The 13,851-nt window shown below is 62.1% G+C and overlaps 1 protein-coding gene across 1 annotated transcript; it reads left to right on the forward strand.

Moving 5' to 3' along the window:
• Nucleotides 1-1,769: 1,769 nt before the first annotated feature.
• Nucleotides 1,770-3,942, forward strand: LOC127059991 (immunoglobulin superfamily containing leucine-rich repeat protein 2-like). The gene has a single exon (XM_050978468.1). The coding sequence runs from the start codon at nt 1,770-1,772 to the stop codon at nt 3,864-3,866; it is 2,097 nt and encodes a 698-aa protein (XP_050834425.1). The 3' UTR covers nt 3,867-3,942.
• Nucleotides 3,943-13,851: the final 9,909 nt, after the last annotated feature.

Below are 13,851 nucleotides of genomic sequence, written 5' to 3' on the forward strand. Positions count from 1 at the left end.
CTGGGAACTGCCGGCAGGCACAGCTCAGGGCGGGGCCTCTCTCTGTCACGACTCGGCGATGTCGGCGACACCGGCAGGAGCCGCTCGCCCCCCCAGTCCCCGCCGGCTCCCCCGGCCCTGGCCGCTGCCCGCGGGGCGGGGACGGCGGGACGGGGCTGGGGAGCGGCAAGGGGGGCGGGGGAGGCGGGATCGATCCCTGCCCGATCGATGGCTCCTGCCCGGGGCTCGAGGCACACCGCGCTCCCCCGATCCCGCTTTTCCGCGAGGGGAACGCTCCGGGATGCGGGATGCGGGAGCAGCGTCCCCCCCGCTCCCGTGCCCGTCCTCCCTCGGGGCTCAAGGCCGGCATCGCCCTGGAATTCCCGCCTGGATCGGGAATAGCGGCGCGGGAGGCTCCCGCCTGCTTTTCCTCCATCCTCCGAGGGATGCGCGGGCGGGACGGGGGGAGCCGAGCCCCGACGGCATCGCCGCCGCTCCGGGGGAGCCGCTAAGCAGCGGCGGAGCGGCGGAGAACGCCCGCGGGCCGAGTAGCGCCGGCGCCCCCGCTTTTTGGGGGGGGCTATTTCTGTATTTTCGGGGGTAGCGGCGGTGCGGAAGCGGCCGCGGGCGGCGCCGGCCGGGTGGGTGGTGGGTGGGTGGTGGGCTGGGAGAAGGAAGGGGGTGGCGGGCGGGCGGAGGGGGAGGCTGGCAGAAATGCAAATCGCTGCCTCTCGCTGTGCCTCGGCAGCCCAGAGCCCGCACGGCCCCGCCGCCGCTCGCAGCTCGGCCCCGGCAGGCGCGGGGGCAGCGGGCGGGGTCCCCCCGGTCCCCCCGCCCCTCGGCCGGTTGGCAGGAGGAGGATGAGGAGCGCCGGGAAGGGCTGAGGGTTGGCGGAGAGGCACCTAGGAGAGGGTGAGTGGCGGGGGACAGGAGAGGGGGAATAGGGCGGGGATGAAGTAGGGAGAGACGGGGGAGAGAGGGAGGGGAGAGCCGGAGGGAAGGGAGAGGAGAGGGAAGCGAAAGAAATAATTGGGGAAGGAGAGATAAAAGCAGAGGATAAGGAAAATGGAGGTTAATTAGTTGGTTATTTCGCGGGGCGGGGGAGTGGGGGAGGAAAAGCCTGATAGAGCCGGGAAAAAGAAAGTGAGAAGGGTGGGAAGAGCTGGCTGGGAAAGAGGGAAGGAAAAACCTGATCGAGCCGAGAAAGAGAGAGTGAGGAGGGTGGGAAGAACCGGCCAGGGGAGAGGGAAGGAAAAACCTGATCGAGCCGGGAAATAGAGAGTGAGAAGGGTGGGAAAGGGGAGAAGGAAAAACCTGATCGAGCCGGGAAATAGAGAGTGAGAAGGGTGGGAAAGGGGAGAAGGAAAAACCTGATCGAGCCGGGAAATAGAGAGTGAGAAGGGTGGGAAGGGGGAGAAGGAAAAACCTGATCGAGCCGGGAAATAGAGAGTGAGAAGGGTGGGAAGAGCCGGCCGGGGAGGAGGGAAGGAGAACCTGATCGAACCTAGAAATAGAGAGTGAGAAGGGTGGGAAGAGCCGGGCAGGGAAGGAGAGAAGGAAAAACCTGACCGAGGCGAGAAAAAGAGAGCGAGAAGGGTGGGAAGAGCCAGCGGGAAGGGGAGGAAAGCGGGGGAGAGGGCGAGGAGGGGATGCGCGGGAGGCAGCGGGCGGCAGCCGGGGGGAGCCGGGCACAGACAATGGGGCGCGGCCCCGCCGCCTCCACCTCCCGCCGCCGGGCGGGGCCGGGGCGCGCTGGCGCTGAGCCCCGCGCTGTCCCCTGCCAGGGGGACATGGCCCCGCTGCTGGCGCTGCTGCTGGCCGCCCTGCTGGGCTCGGGCCGGGCGTGCCCGGAGCCGTGCGCTTGCGTGGACAAGTACGCGCACCAGTTCGCCGACTGCGCCTACAAGGAGCTGCAGGCCGTGCCCGCGGGGTTGCCCTCCAACGTGACCACCCTGAGCCTGTCGGCCAACAAGATCAGCTCGCTGCCGCGCGGCGCCTTCGCCGAGGTGACCCAGGTGAGCTCGCTGTGGCTGGCGCACAACGAGATCGCCACCATCGAGCCCGGCGCGCTGGCCGTGCTGGCGCAGCTCAAGAACCTGGACGTCAGCCACAACCAGATCGTGGAGTTCCCCTGGCGGGACCTGCGCAACCTGAGCGCGCTGCAGCTCCTCAAGATGAACAACAACCGCATGGCGACGGTGCCGCCCGACGCCTTCCGCACGCTCAAGGACCTGCGCTCGCTGCGCATCAACAACAACCGCTTCGCCACGCTGGCCGAGGGCATCTTCGACTCGCTGGGCTCGCTGTCGCACCTGCAGATCTACAACAACCCCTTCGAGTGCTCCTGCGCGCTGCAGTGGCTGAAGCGCTGGATGGAGAGCACGCTCATCTCCATCCCCGAGAAGGACTCCATCGCCTGCGCGCTGCCCGAGCGCCTGCGCGGCGTGCCGCTGGCCAAGCTGCCCCAGCTGCTCTGCTCCGCGCCCGCCGTCAGCGTCGGCTTCTCGCCCGACCTGGACGCGGCCGAGCTGCCCGACGGCCTCACGCTGAGCCTGCACTGCGCCGCCAGCGGCTCGCCGCCGCCCGAGCTGCGCTGGAAGATCCGCACGGCCGGCCAGAGCCTGGAGCTGGGCGGGAGCGGCCCGGAGAGCGCGGCCAAGGAGGAGCCGCGGCCGGAGCCCGAGCGCTTCGTGGCGTTCAAGAACGGCACCTTGGTGATCCCGCGCCTGAGCAAGCGCGAGGAGGGCACCTACACCTGCGTGGCCACCAACGAGGTGGGCAGCAACCACTCCTCGGTCAGCGTGGCGGTGGCGGGCCCGCAGAAGTACCCGCCGGCGCCCGGCGGGGACCCGCGGGGCGGAAAGGGGCAGGCGGGCGACAGGAAACCCGACGCCGAGGCGGCCAAGAACAGCGTGCTGACCCCGGAGGAGAGGGGCAAAGCGCTGGGCCCCACCCGGCAGAGCCGGCCCGGCTCAGCGGCGGGGCCGGAGCCTGAGGGCCGGGGCCGGGTCCCGCTGGAGCCGCCGGGGCTGGAGAAGAAGTGCGGGGCCTCGGAGGGCGGCTCCAAGTACATCTCCAACCACGCCTTCAACCAGAGCGGCGACTTCAAGCGGCACAGCTTCGAGCTGGGCGTCATCGCCCTGGACGTGGCCGAGCGCGACGCCCGCGTGCAGCTGACGCCCACCCAGCCCGGCGGGGGCCACCTGGGCGTGCTCTACCTGTGCCAGCAGGGCCGCCAGGGCCACGCCCTGCTGCAGTGGTCGCAGATCGAGGCCGGCGTGAACTCGTACTGGTTCCAGGGCCTGAGCCCCGGCACCAACTACTCGGTGTGCCTGAGCTCGCCGGGCGAGGAGTGCCGGGTGCAGGTGGTGTTCACCACCAAGAAGGAGATCCCGTCGCTCATCATCATCGTGGTGGTCAGCATCTTCCTGCTGCTGCTGGCCACGCTGCCGCTGCTGGGCGCCACGTGGTGCCACCTGCTCGCCAAGCTGCAGGCCAAGCCCTACAAGCTGATCATGAAGGCGCAGAACCCCGACCAGATGGAGAAGCGCATGGCCGCCGACTTCGACCCCCGCGCCTCCTACCTGGAGTCCGAGAAGAACTTCGGTCCCGGCGAGGCCGAGGCTGAGGAGGAGGAGGAAGAGGAGGAGGAGGAGGCGGGGGATGAAGAAGGAGCGCGGTGGCGGCGCGGGAGGGAGGGGGAAGGCGCGGCGGAGCTGGAGCGGGAGGAGAGCGTGGCCGCCAGCTCCATGGCGGAGTCGCAGTCCAAGGGCGGCGCCGAGGAGTTCGAGGTGCGCTCCGAGTACAGCGACAAGCTGCCGCTGGGCGCCGAGGCCGTCACCATCTCCCCGGAGATCAACGGCAACTACCGGCAGCGGCCCCGCTGAGCCCCCCAGATCCCCCTGACCCCGCTCCCACCCCCCGCTTCGCCCGGGGAAAAGCCTCCGGGAGCGAGCGGAGCCGCCCCCGCCTCTCCTCCCCCTCCTCCCCCTCCTCCTCCTCCTTCCCCCACTTCTCCTTCTCGCCCGGTGCCGCCGGGATGAGCCTCCCACGATTTCGTTTCCATTTCGGGCACCGGCGGTGCTCGCTGCCGGCTCGGCGGCGACAACGATTCCCTCTCCCCCGGCTCCCTCTGCCGCCCGCCAGCACCGGGTCCGCTTTCCCCTCCGAGACAAAAAACGAAAAAAACCCCGAGAAAACGGCTAAGAGCAAAAAGCCTGATAGCCCCAAATTCTCTTGGCTGGAATCCTTTCAGTCCCCGCCGCTCCTCGGCGCCCGGTGAGTCCCCTCTGCTCCCCGGTTCTCTCCTGTCGAGCCGGGAGCTGTCCCCGCCCAGCCGGGACCGGTCCCCACCGAGCCAGGGGCTATCCCCGCCGAGCCCGGGGCTGTCCCCGCCGAGCCCGGGGCTGTCCCCGCCCAGCCGGGACCGGTCCCCACCGAGCCAGGGGCTATCCCCGCCGAGCCCGGGGCTGTCCCCGCCGAGCCCGGGGCTGTCCCCACCGAGCCCGGAGCGGTCTCCGCCGAGCCCGGAGCGTCCCCGCCGCTCTCCGGTGCGTGCCCACGGCGCTCCGGCACATCCCGGTTTTCCCCGGCGGGTGCCGACATTCCCGGTCCCCGCCACTCCCGGGCTGTTCTCTCCAGCCCCCGATGGATATTGGTGCTCCCCGGTCCCCGCCACTCCCGTTCCCGGTGGGTCCCGGTGCTCCCAGGTCCCCGCCCTCTCGTTCCCGGCAGGTCCCGCTCTCCCCGTTCAGCACCGGGCTCGCCGGGACAGCTCCGCGCCCCGAGGCGCCGGGGGCGCCCCGATCCCCGATTCCCGGTCCCCATCTCCAGTCCCCGGTTCCCGGTCCCGTCCCCTCGGTGTGTTTTGGGTAGAGTAGCCTTGTAGCCAAGTGTGTGTGCCGCAGACGCGCCCGGAGCCCGCGGCCGAGGTGGCCACGGTGGCCACGGTGGCCGCCAGCCCCGGTGCCGCTGGCCCCGGTGGCGCGGAGAGCCGCGGGCGCTTTCTCTGCGCGCTTCTGTCCGTGACGAGTCAATAAAAGGGATTGAAAGTGGAGCCGCCTCCGTGCTTGGGGGGAAAAACCGGGATTTTGTCCCCAGGGCGGGGAGGGGACAGCCAGGAGGTGGCACCGCCACGGCCGCCTCCTTTTATGTGTGCTGCGCATTTCTTTTTTTTTTTAATATGGTGAAAACAACAATTCATTTTTTCCGGCCATAAAGCAGGCGCGGAAACCGCGTTGGCGTGCGAACGGAATCGCCCAAATCCATTAAATCTTCCCTATAAATTCACCCCGGAGAGGGGAAAAAAAGGAATTCCATTTTCCCCCGGTGAGCGTCGGAATCCGCTGGAGCAAGGAAACATCCCACGGATGTGTGTTTCCCACCGTTTTATGGACCATTTTCTGTCGTTTTCCAGATCATTCTCTGTCGTTTTAATTATAATTTCCATCGTTTTTATACGATTTCAGATGTGCTTTCCACCGTTTTAGGTGTGTTTTTATCATTTTAGGTGTGATTTCTGTCATTTTAGGTCTCTTTTATTTATCATTTTATCTGTAGCGCATTTAATTTTTGATGGAATTCCTGCACTCCCACCTCCCTTTTTTTTGTAAAAAAACACCCCAAACCTCGCTCTTTTTTTGCCTTTTTCTCCCCAAACTCCCTTCCCTGCTGGTGCCACCTCGGTCCCCAAGGGCTCCCAGCCCTCATCCCAAAATTCCCGCTGGATTTCTGCTCCAAATCCCATCCCACCGATGAAATCCCCCCCGGCAATCCAACATTCCTTTCTCCAGGGGAAAAAATCCCCCAAATCCCCCCAATATCCCCCCAAATCCCGGGAGCCCGAGACTGCTCCAGGTGTTCGGATCCACCTGGATATTCCCATCATTGTTGACATTCCCATCACTGTTGCCATTCCCATAATTAATTGCGGATATTCCCGCAATTGTTGCCATTCCCACAATTAATTATGGATATTCTCACGATTGCCGGCGTTCCCATAATTGCTGATATTTCCATAATTGCCAACATTCCCGTAATTGCCGATATTCCCGTAATTGAGCGCGGTGCTCGGGAGTCACGGCGGGAATGGGAAAAGAACAATCAGCCCAGCTGCCTTTAATTAGGGAACCGCGGATTCCCGGGAATCCGGGATCAGCCCGGGATTTGCTGCTCTCCGGGAGGCCACAAATAAATTGGGGGGGAGGGGGGGAATTTGCATTTTTCCTGGAAAAAATTCCTGCTGGGAATGGTTAAAGCACCCACGGAGTGCTCGGAATTCCCAAAAATCCTCTGGTTTTATCCCCATGGCTGGAATGAGCGGAGAGTTCCCCAGGGAATCCCAGCCCTGCAGAGAGAATGGCCCAGTTCGACCAATCAGGAATTCCCAGTTTGATCAGTCAGGAATTCCCAGTTTGACCAGTCAGGAATTCCCAGTTTAACCAGTCAGGAATGTCCCAGTTTGACCAGTTGGAATGTCCCAGTTTGACCAGTCAGGAATTCCCAGTTTGACCAGTCAGGAATGTCCCAGTTTGACCAGTTGGGAATGTCCCAGTTTGACCAGTTGGAATGCCCTAGTTTGACCAGTCAGGAATTCCCAGTTTGACCAGTTGGAATGTCCCAGTTTGACCACTTGGGAATTCCCAGTTTGAGCAGTTGGGAGTTCCCAGTCTGACCAGTTTGGGGTGGACAGGGACCGTTCCCAGTCCTTCCCAGCCCAGGCCCCCAGGCCCAGGCCCAGTCCCAGGCCCAGGCCCGGCCATTTCCCATGCCATGCCCATGGCCCAGGCCACCCATGCCAGCCCATCCCGCCCAGCCCCATGGGCCCAGGTTCACAGCCCCATTCCCATTCCCATTCCCATTCCCATTCCCATTCCCATTCCCATTCCCATCCCCATCCCCATTCCCATCCCCATCCCCATTCCCATTCCCATCCCATCCCCATTCCCATTCCCCCATTCCCATTCCCATTCCCATCCCCATATCCATTCCCATTCCCCTGTAGGATCTGCAGGATGAAATCCCCACAATCCAAATTTTCCGACCTTTTCCCAGGAATTCTCATCAGAGACATGAGGAGGTGGAGCTGGTGCCATCCCCAGTGCCATCCCTGATGCCATCCCCAGTGCCATCCCCGGTGACATTCCTGGTGCCATCCCCAGTGCCACCCCCAGTGCCACCCCCGGTGCCATCCCCGGTGCCATCCCCAGTGCCATCCCCTGGTGACATTCCCAGTTTCATCCCTAGTGCCATCCCTGGTGATGTTCCCGGTTGCCATCCCCCAGTGCCATCCCCTGGTGACATTCCTGGTGCCATCCCCATTGCCATCCCCAGTGCCATCCCCTTGGTGACATTCCCAGTGCCATCCCCATTGCCATGCCCGGTGCCACCCCGGTGCCATCCCCCAGTGCCATCCCTGGATTTGGGAATTTTCTCCTCCCTCCTGACCCAGCCCTGGCCCCACAACCCTTCTGTGGGGTCACCCCACAACCCTGTGTCCCCAAATGCTGTCCCCAAACCCTGTCCCCTGTCCCCACTCCCTGTCCCCAGTCCCTGTCCCCAGCCCCAGTCCCCAAACGGGGTTTTGGGGGATTTTTGGGGTCAAGGGTTTGAAAGGGGGACAAGATTTTAGGGCATTTGGGGCTGAGGGCTGTGCAGTCAGGGGGTTTTATGGGATTTGGGGTGCAGAGTGGTGGGTGGATGGGTTTTATGGGATTTGGGGAGCAGAGTTGGGGGTGACGGGGTTTTATGGGATTTGGGGAGCAGGGGTGTGAGGGGTGAGGTTTTATGGGATTTGGGGTGCAGAGTTGTGGGTGGATGGGTTTTAGGGGATTTGGGGCTCAGAGTTGTGGGTGGATGGGGTTTAGGGGATTTGGGGGTCAGAGGGGTCGAGTTACAGGGATTTGGGGGATTTGGGGGGGCGGGGGTGTGGGGGGGAAGCTGTTCTGGGGGATTTGGGGGGCGGGAGTGTGGGGCGATGAAGTTTTTGGGGATTTTGGGGGACAGGGATTTGGGGTGATGGGGTTTTAGGGGATTTTGGGGGACAAGGATTTGGGATAAGGGTTTTTTAGAGGGTTTTGGGGCTCAGGGGTGTGGGGTAATGGGTTTTAGGGGATTTTGGGTAACAGGGAATCGTGGTAACATGCTCTTAGGGGATTTTGGGGGGCAGAGATGTGGGGTGATGGTTTTTAGGGGATTTTGGGCTCAGGGATTTGGGGTGATGGTTTTTAGGGGATTTTGGGCTCAGGGGTTTGAGGTGATGGTTTTTAGGGGATTTTGGGGGGCAGGGATTTGGGGTGATGGTTTTTAGGGGATTTTGGGCTCAGGGGTTTGAGGTGATGGTTTTTAGGGGATTTTGGGGGGCAGGGATTTGGGGTGATGGTTTTTAGGGGATTTTGGGCTCAGGGATTTGGGGTGATGGTGTTTTAGGGGATTTTGGGCTCAGGGGTGTGGGGTGATGGTGTTTTAGGGGATTTTGGGGGGCAGGGATTTAGGGTGATGGTTTTTAGGGGATTTTGGGCTCAGGATTTGGGTGATGTTTTTAGGGAATTTTGGGGTCAGGGGTTGAGGTGATGGTTTTTAGGGAATTTTGGGGGGCAGGGATATGGGGTGAAGGTTTTTAGGGGATTTTGGGGGGCAGGGATTTAGGGTGACGGTTTTTAGGGGATTTTGGGGGCAGGGGTTTGGGGTGACAGTTTTTTGGGGGATTTTGGGCTCTGGGGTTTGGGGTGATGGTTTTTTAGGGGATTTTGGGCTCAGGGGTTTGGGGTGAGGGGTTTTTTAGGGGATTTGGAGCTCAGGGGTGCACGCTAACAGGTTTGAGGGGATTTTGGGGCTCAGGGATTTGGGGTGATGGTATTTTAGGGGATTTTGGGCTCAGGGGTGTGGGGTGATGGTGTTTTAGGGGATTTTGGGCTCAGGGGTGCGCTCTAACGGGTTTTTAGGGGATTTTGGAGGAGCCGAGGACGGGCCCCGCGGGCGGGCGCGGGTCGGTGCCATGGAAAACAATCCCGGCCCGGGGGACGGGGAGGGGACGGGACAGGAGGAGGAGGAGGAGGAGGAGGAGAAGCCGAGGAGGGCCCGGGAGCGGCGGGGCCGAGTCCAGCGGAGCGGGGACACCGGGGCTCCACCGGCGGTGACGGGGCGGGGGGCGCGGGCCCGGGGAGCGGGGCTGGAGCGGGAAAAACCGGGGAAAAGTCGGGAAAAAAGCTCCGGGAAAGGAGGGGAAGAAGGAAGGAAGGAGGCAGGGCGGTTATTCACGGCTCTGGAATGCGCTGAGAGGCGGCGGGGGAGCCCCGGGGGGCTCTGGAAAAGGGGTGGGATGCCACCCGGAGCTCCAGGAGGGACAAAAGTCCGGGATTGCCCTCCCCAGTCACCGGGAGATGGGGTCTGTCCCTCCCTGGGCACCCCGAAACGTCACCTGGAGGTCCCCCAGAGCCAGCGGGGCGCCTCTGCCACCCCTCAGATGCCGATGGGGTTTATTCCCGAGAAATTCCCGCTGGGAATGGCCCGGCTGGGAATGGAGGGCAGGGCAAGTCAGACAAAGGGGTCTGGCTGCCAGCTGCTGGGAATTCCGAGCGGGAAGGAACCTCTGGAGTGCCCTGGAAAAGTCACCGAGAGGGGAATGAGGAGTTAAGTGGGGAAAAATTCCCTTCCCGAGGATTCCAGCGGCCACGGGGACCCCGCAGCCCCTGGCTGAGAGAAGGCGCCGGGTTTTTTCCATGACACGGTCTGCGAGCCCGCTGGAAATCCCGAAAACCCCGTGATTTATGGGATGGCCGGTCGGGAAAGAGCCGCGTGTGGCTCCGTTCCTCCTCAGCCCAGCGGGAGGAACCCGGAACCCCCCGGCTCCCGCTCCTCGTCCCAAACAAGGTTTCATCCCAAACCCGGAAAAGGATTTCCAGAGGGGGGAAGGACGAGCTCGAGGGGGAGAGGGAGAGCTCCCCTGCTAGGGCCGGGATTTAGGGAATCTCCCCAACCGCTTTTGCCAGCTGGAATCGCTTCCCGTCCCGGCGGTTTGGCCGGGCTCATTCCCATCTCTGTCCCCGGCAGGACGCGAGGATGAGGCCAGAAGTTGGGCAGTAATGAGATGTGTGGAAATCCCGTACACAGGGGGCGAAGGGAATGGACAAAAACCACCCCCCCCCGTTCACTCTCTCCCCTTCCCCACGCCTCACCCCCCCCCCCTCCCGCCCCCCCCTACCCAAACCTTCACCACTCCCCCCCCCCACCCCACCCACCACACCCCACAACACAACCCCCACCCCCACACCCCCCCATTTTGGTTGATTGGTGGATCAAACATCTACGAAGAACAGGGAGAGCGATGCTGGTAAGAGCCGGGAGATACCAGAGAGCACGGGGACGTAAAAGACGGGGAAGTTATCAATGACACAGAAAGTAAAATACTCAAGAGTATAAGAAGAAAGAGCACTAAGGGGCATTGTAAGGTCACCGAAGGAGAATCGATGGCCGAGGGGAACGAGCTGCAGTCGAGGTGGGCTGGGAGACAACCAACTCTCCGGTGGGTGGTAAGCACGGGAGTAATTAGACGCAATGAAGCCACTCAAGAAAAGGACCTGGAGTAAAACAACCGGATTGGCGGGTCATTCCGACCTGCAGGAAATGCGCAACACCTCAAGCGCGCTGAAGATCCTCGCTCAGCAAAAGCGGGATGGAAAGCCGGCCGGCAGGGCGAGCTGCAGGAAATGAGGGAAGGCGCGCTCGCTCTGGTAAAAGAAAAAAGACAACGAGCCTGGGAAACGATGGAATAGAACGGAAAATTAGAGGGTGTATGAGAAGGAGGATAGATGGGAAGATGACAGATACGTACACAAAAAATTCAACTGATTTATACATGAAAGATATGGATGGATCAATAAAGGAGGGGTGAGCAACGAAAATATAGGGGTAATCTAAAGGGCACGGACTCCACGATGGAGCACGAGAAAGGATAGGAATGAGGGGAAGGTCCGGTAAAAGAATAAAAAGGAGAGATATGCGTGCCGACACTCGGCCCAGATGACATACAATGTAAGGAAAGGCATGCCGCGGGCCCCGGGAAGGGGCCGACGCATTGAAACTGAACTGAAGAGGGCCGGCAGACCCCCCGCCAGGAAGAAGATCCGCTGGCAGATAAGAAAGGACGGAAAGACGAGGGACAAATAAGAAGGGCAAAGCGTGGGAAGGGAAGGAGGCGGCCCAGGACGGAAGGAAGAGGCAAGCCCAGTTACCTGGCCTTTAAAGCACCCCCCCACACCCTTTGACGCCCCCACCCAACATGGCCAATCACACGACTTCGGCAAGGACCCCCACCGGACAGACCCCGCCCGGCCCCACCACCCCACAACCTCGACCCCCAACTGCCGGCGGCCCCCCCACGTTACCAACCACCGCCACACCACCCCCCCCCCCCCCCCCCCCCCACCCCCCCCCCCCCGGGGGACGCGCGACGTGGTCCGTTCAAACGTGGTCGCATGGCCGGCTAGGCCAACCCCCCCCCCCCCCCCCACCCGGCCACGAGGACGCTGCCCCCCGCAGCCCAAGACCCCCAGGAAGGGAACTCACGCACCGTCCGGAACCAGAGCAGCCAATCGGGGAACGACGCTGGGCACCGTCCCGCAACGGACCACCCCCCCCCCCATGGCCGCCCACCGAGCCAGAAAGTCCCCCCCAGAAGTCTCACGACGTTCATAGTCTACAGCGTGCCAGCCAGGCTCGGAGGGTGCGGGCCACCCCCGCCCTCCCGAGCAACGGAACGCCTACGCCTGGGAATACCGGCACCCCCCCACACCGCAGCCCCACTATCCCCCGGGGATGTGCTCGGTGGAAGGGACCAGACGGCGCCCACTCGGATTACCGTTTTTCCGTACGTTTTTCTATCGTAGTGCCTTTGCTGAGCCTTCTGGCTACCATCCCAAACAGGGCCCGAGCGATCAACGCCCAGACGACCGAACGGCGCCGCCACACGCCCCCCCCCCCGCCCACAGCCCCCTCCACCCACCCCCCCCCCACCCCCCAACCCCCCCGCGGCGGGCACAGGGGCGGGCTGACTCCCCATCCCACCCCACCCCCACACCCCCCCAGCCCCCCCCCCTCGCCCACAACCCCCCTCCTACCCCCCCCCCCCAGCCAGTCTCTTACCGTTCCTGGACCGCACGCGACGCCACCGAGGACTCCCCCCACCTCCCCCATGTCGGGAGCCCCCCCCCACGCGACCCCACCCAACCCCCCCCCCCCCCCCCACCTCCAGACCCCGGATTCCGACACCCTGTTCCCGGCTGCCCCCGCTTCCCGCTTTTCTCCCTGCCCAGATCTGAGGGGGCCGCGGGAGGTGACAGTGGTGACAATCCCGCCCCAGAGCCACCACAACTGCCGCCGGGGAGGGATCCAAGGATAAAACCCCTGGGAATGGGGTTCTGGGGGACGCGGATGGGACAGAGGTTTGGGATGGACCCACAGCCTCGGATCAGGAAGGAATTCCTGGGTTTTATCCCTGCAGGGGCATTCCGAGCACCTCCAAGGCCTTGGAATGCCTCAGGAATCCCCAAAACCCCCTGAGCGCCATCCCAAAAACCCCTCTGGGCTGGGCTGGGCCCACCAGGCTTGAGCCAAAGATTCCCAAACGTTCCCGGCGGGAATGGGGGAAAAGATTGGGAACAGCAGAGAAGCTGAGCTGCCTTGAAGCCATAAACATTCCCTGAGTGCTCCAGAATTCCTGGCGGGGCAAATATTCCTTCTCCAGTGTCCCGGGAAACCCCCGGGGGATTTTGGGAATGTCCATGGCCCCCGGACGGGGGGACACAGCTCCGGAATTCCCAGTGGGATCTGGGCACGCCCTGCAGCCCCCTGGCCTTGTAACGCCCTGTAGGGACAGCAATAAATGCCTTTAATTAACGCCTGTAATTAATGCCTTTAATTAAGAAATACCCATCATAAACACCTGACATAAAGAAACAATTGTAATGAATACCTTGAATTAATAATTACTTTTTTATCAACACCGTGAATAAACTCCTTTTTTTACCTAAACCAGCCGGGTTTCGCTTGGTCTGTGCATCCCAAAATCCCAAATCCCCCCCCGAGCCGGCGGCTCCTGGGCTCCCCCAGATTGTCCCCAACCCTCCTGGATCAGGGGACGCTTCCGTCATTCCCAGCGATCCCGAATCCTTCCCAGTGCTGGAGAATCCCCAAATCCTTCCCAGTTCTGGAGCACCCCAAGGATCCCCCAAATTTCCCTGTTCCCCCTCACTCCAAACCTGGAAGGAACCCCCAAAATCCCGGGATACCCCAAAATCCCCCCCTGCAGCAGCTGGGAATGGAAGTGACCCCCAAAGCAGAGCCTGGGGCTCTCCAGCACTGAAATTCCTTATCCAGAGGGATTTTAGGGAAAGGGCAGCCAGGTCTCTGTGGGGAGCTCCCGGATTCCCATAAATTATTCCCACCGTGGGATAAAAACCGTGGCCCCAATGGAAGTGTTGGGTTCATTTCACAGGATCTGGCTTTTAAACTCCACTTTATCCCCGGGAATAGCGAGGTCCAGGATTATTCCTGAAATTCCAGCTGGGAAAGGGGTGATTAGGAGGCGGAATTGGGGGTTTCCAGATGAGCCAAAAGCACCAGGAAGGGGAAGAAATTCCATAATCCTGCCCAGGGCGCTGCTGCTGTCCCGAAAACAACACGAATTCCATGGATCTCCAGGGAGCCTTGGGTGGGGCTGTGGAAACAGATCCCGAAATTCAGCCCCACCCGTGGAACAGAGCTGACACAGATTTTAGGGAATTTTAAAGGGATTTTAGAGATTTTTGGGATTTTAAAAGGGATTTTTAGGATTTTTAAAGGGGTTTGAGGCTGCCTTTGGAGCTGCAGGGGTTG

Source organism: Serinus canaria, chromosome 10 (genome assembly GCF_022539315.1).
Source record: "Serinus canaria isolate serCan28SL12 chromosome 10, serCan2020, whole genome shotgun sequence".
Taxonomy (NCBI): Eukaryota; Metazoa; Chordata; class Aves; order Passeriformes; family Fringillidae; genus Serinus; species Serinus canaria.

Coding starts and splice junctions, on each gene's coding strand:
- LOC127059991 (XM_050978468.1), top strand. CDS start 1,770: ATGGCCCCGCTGCTGGCGCTGCTGCTGGCCGCCCTGCTGGGCTCGGGC.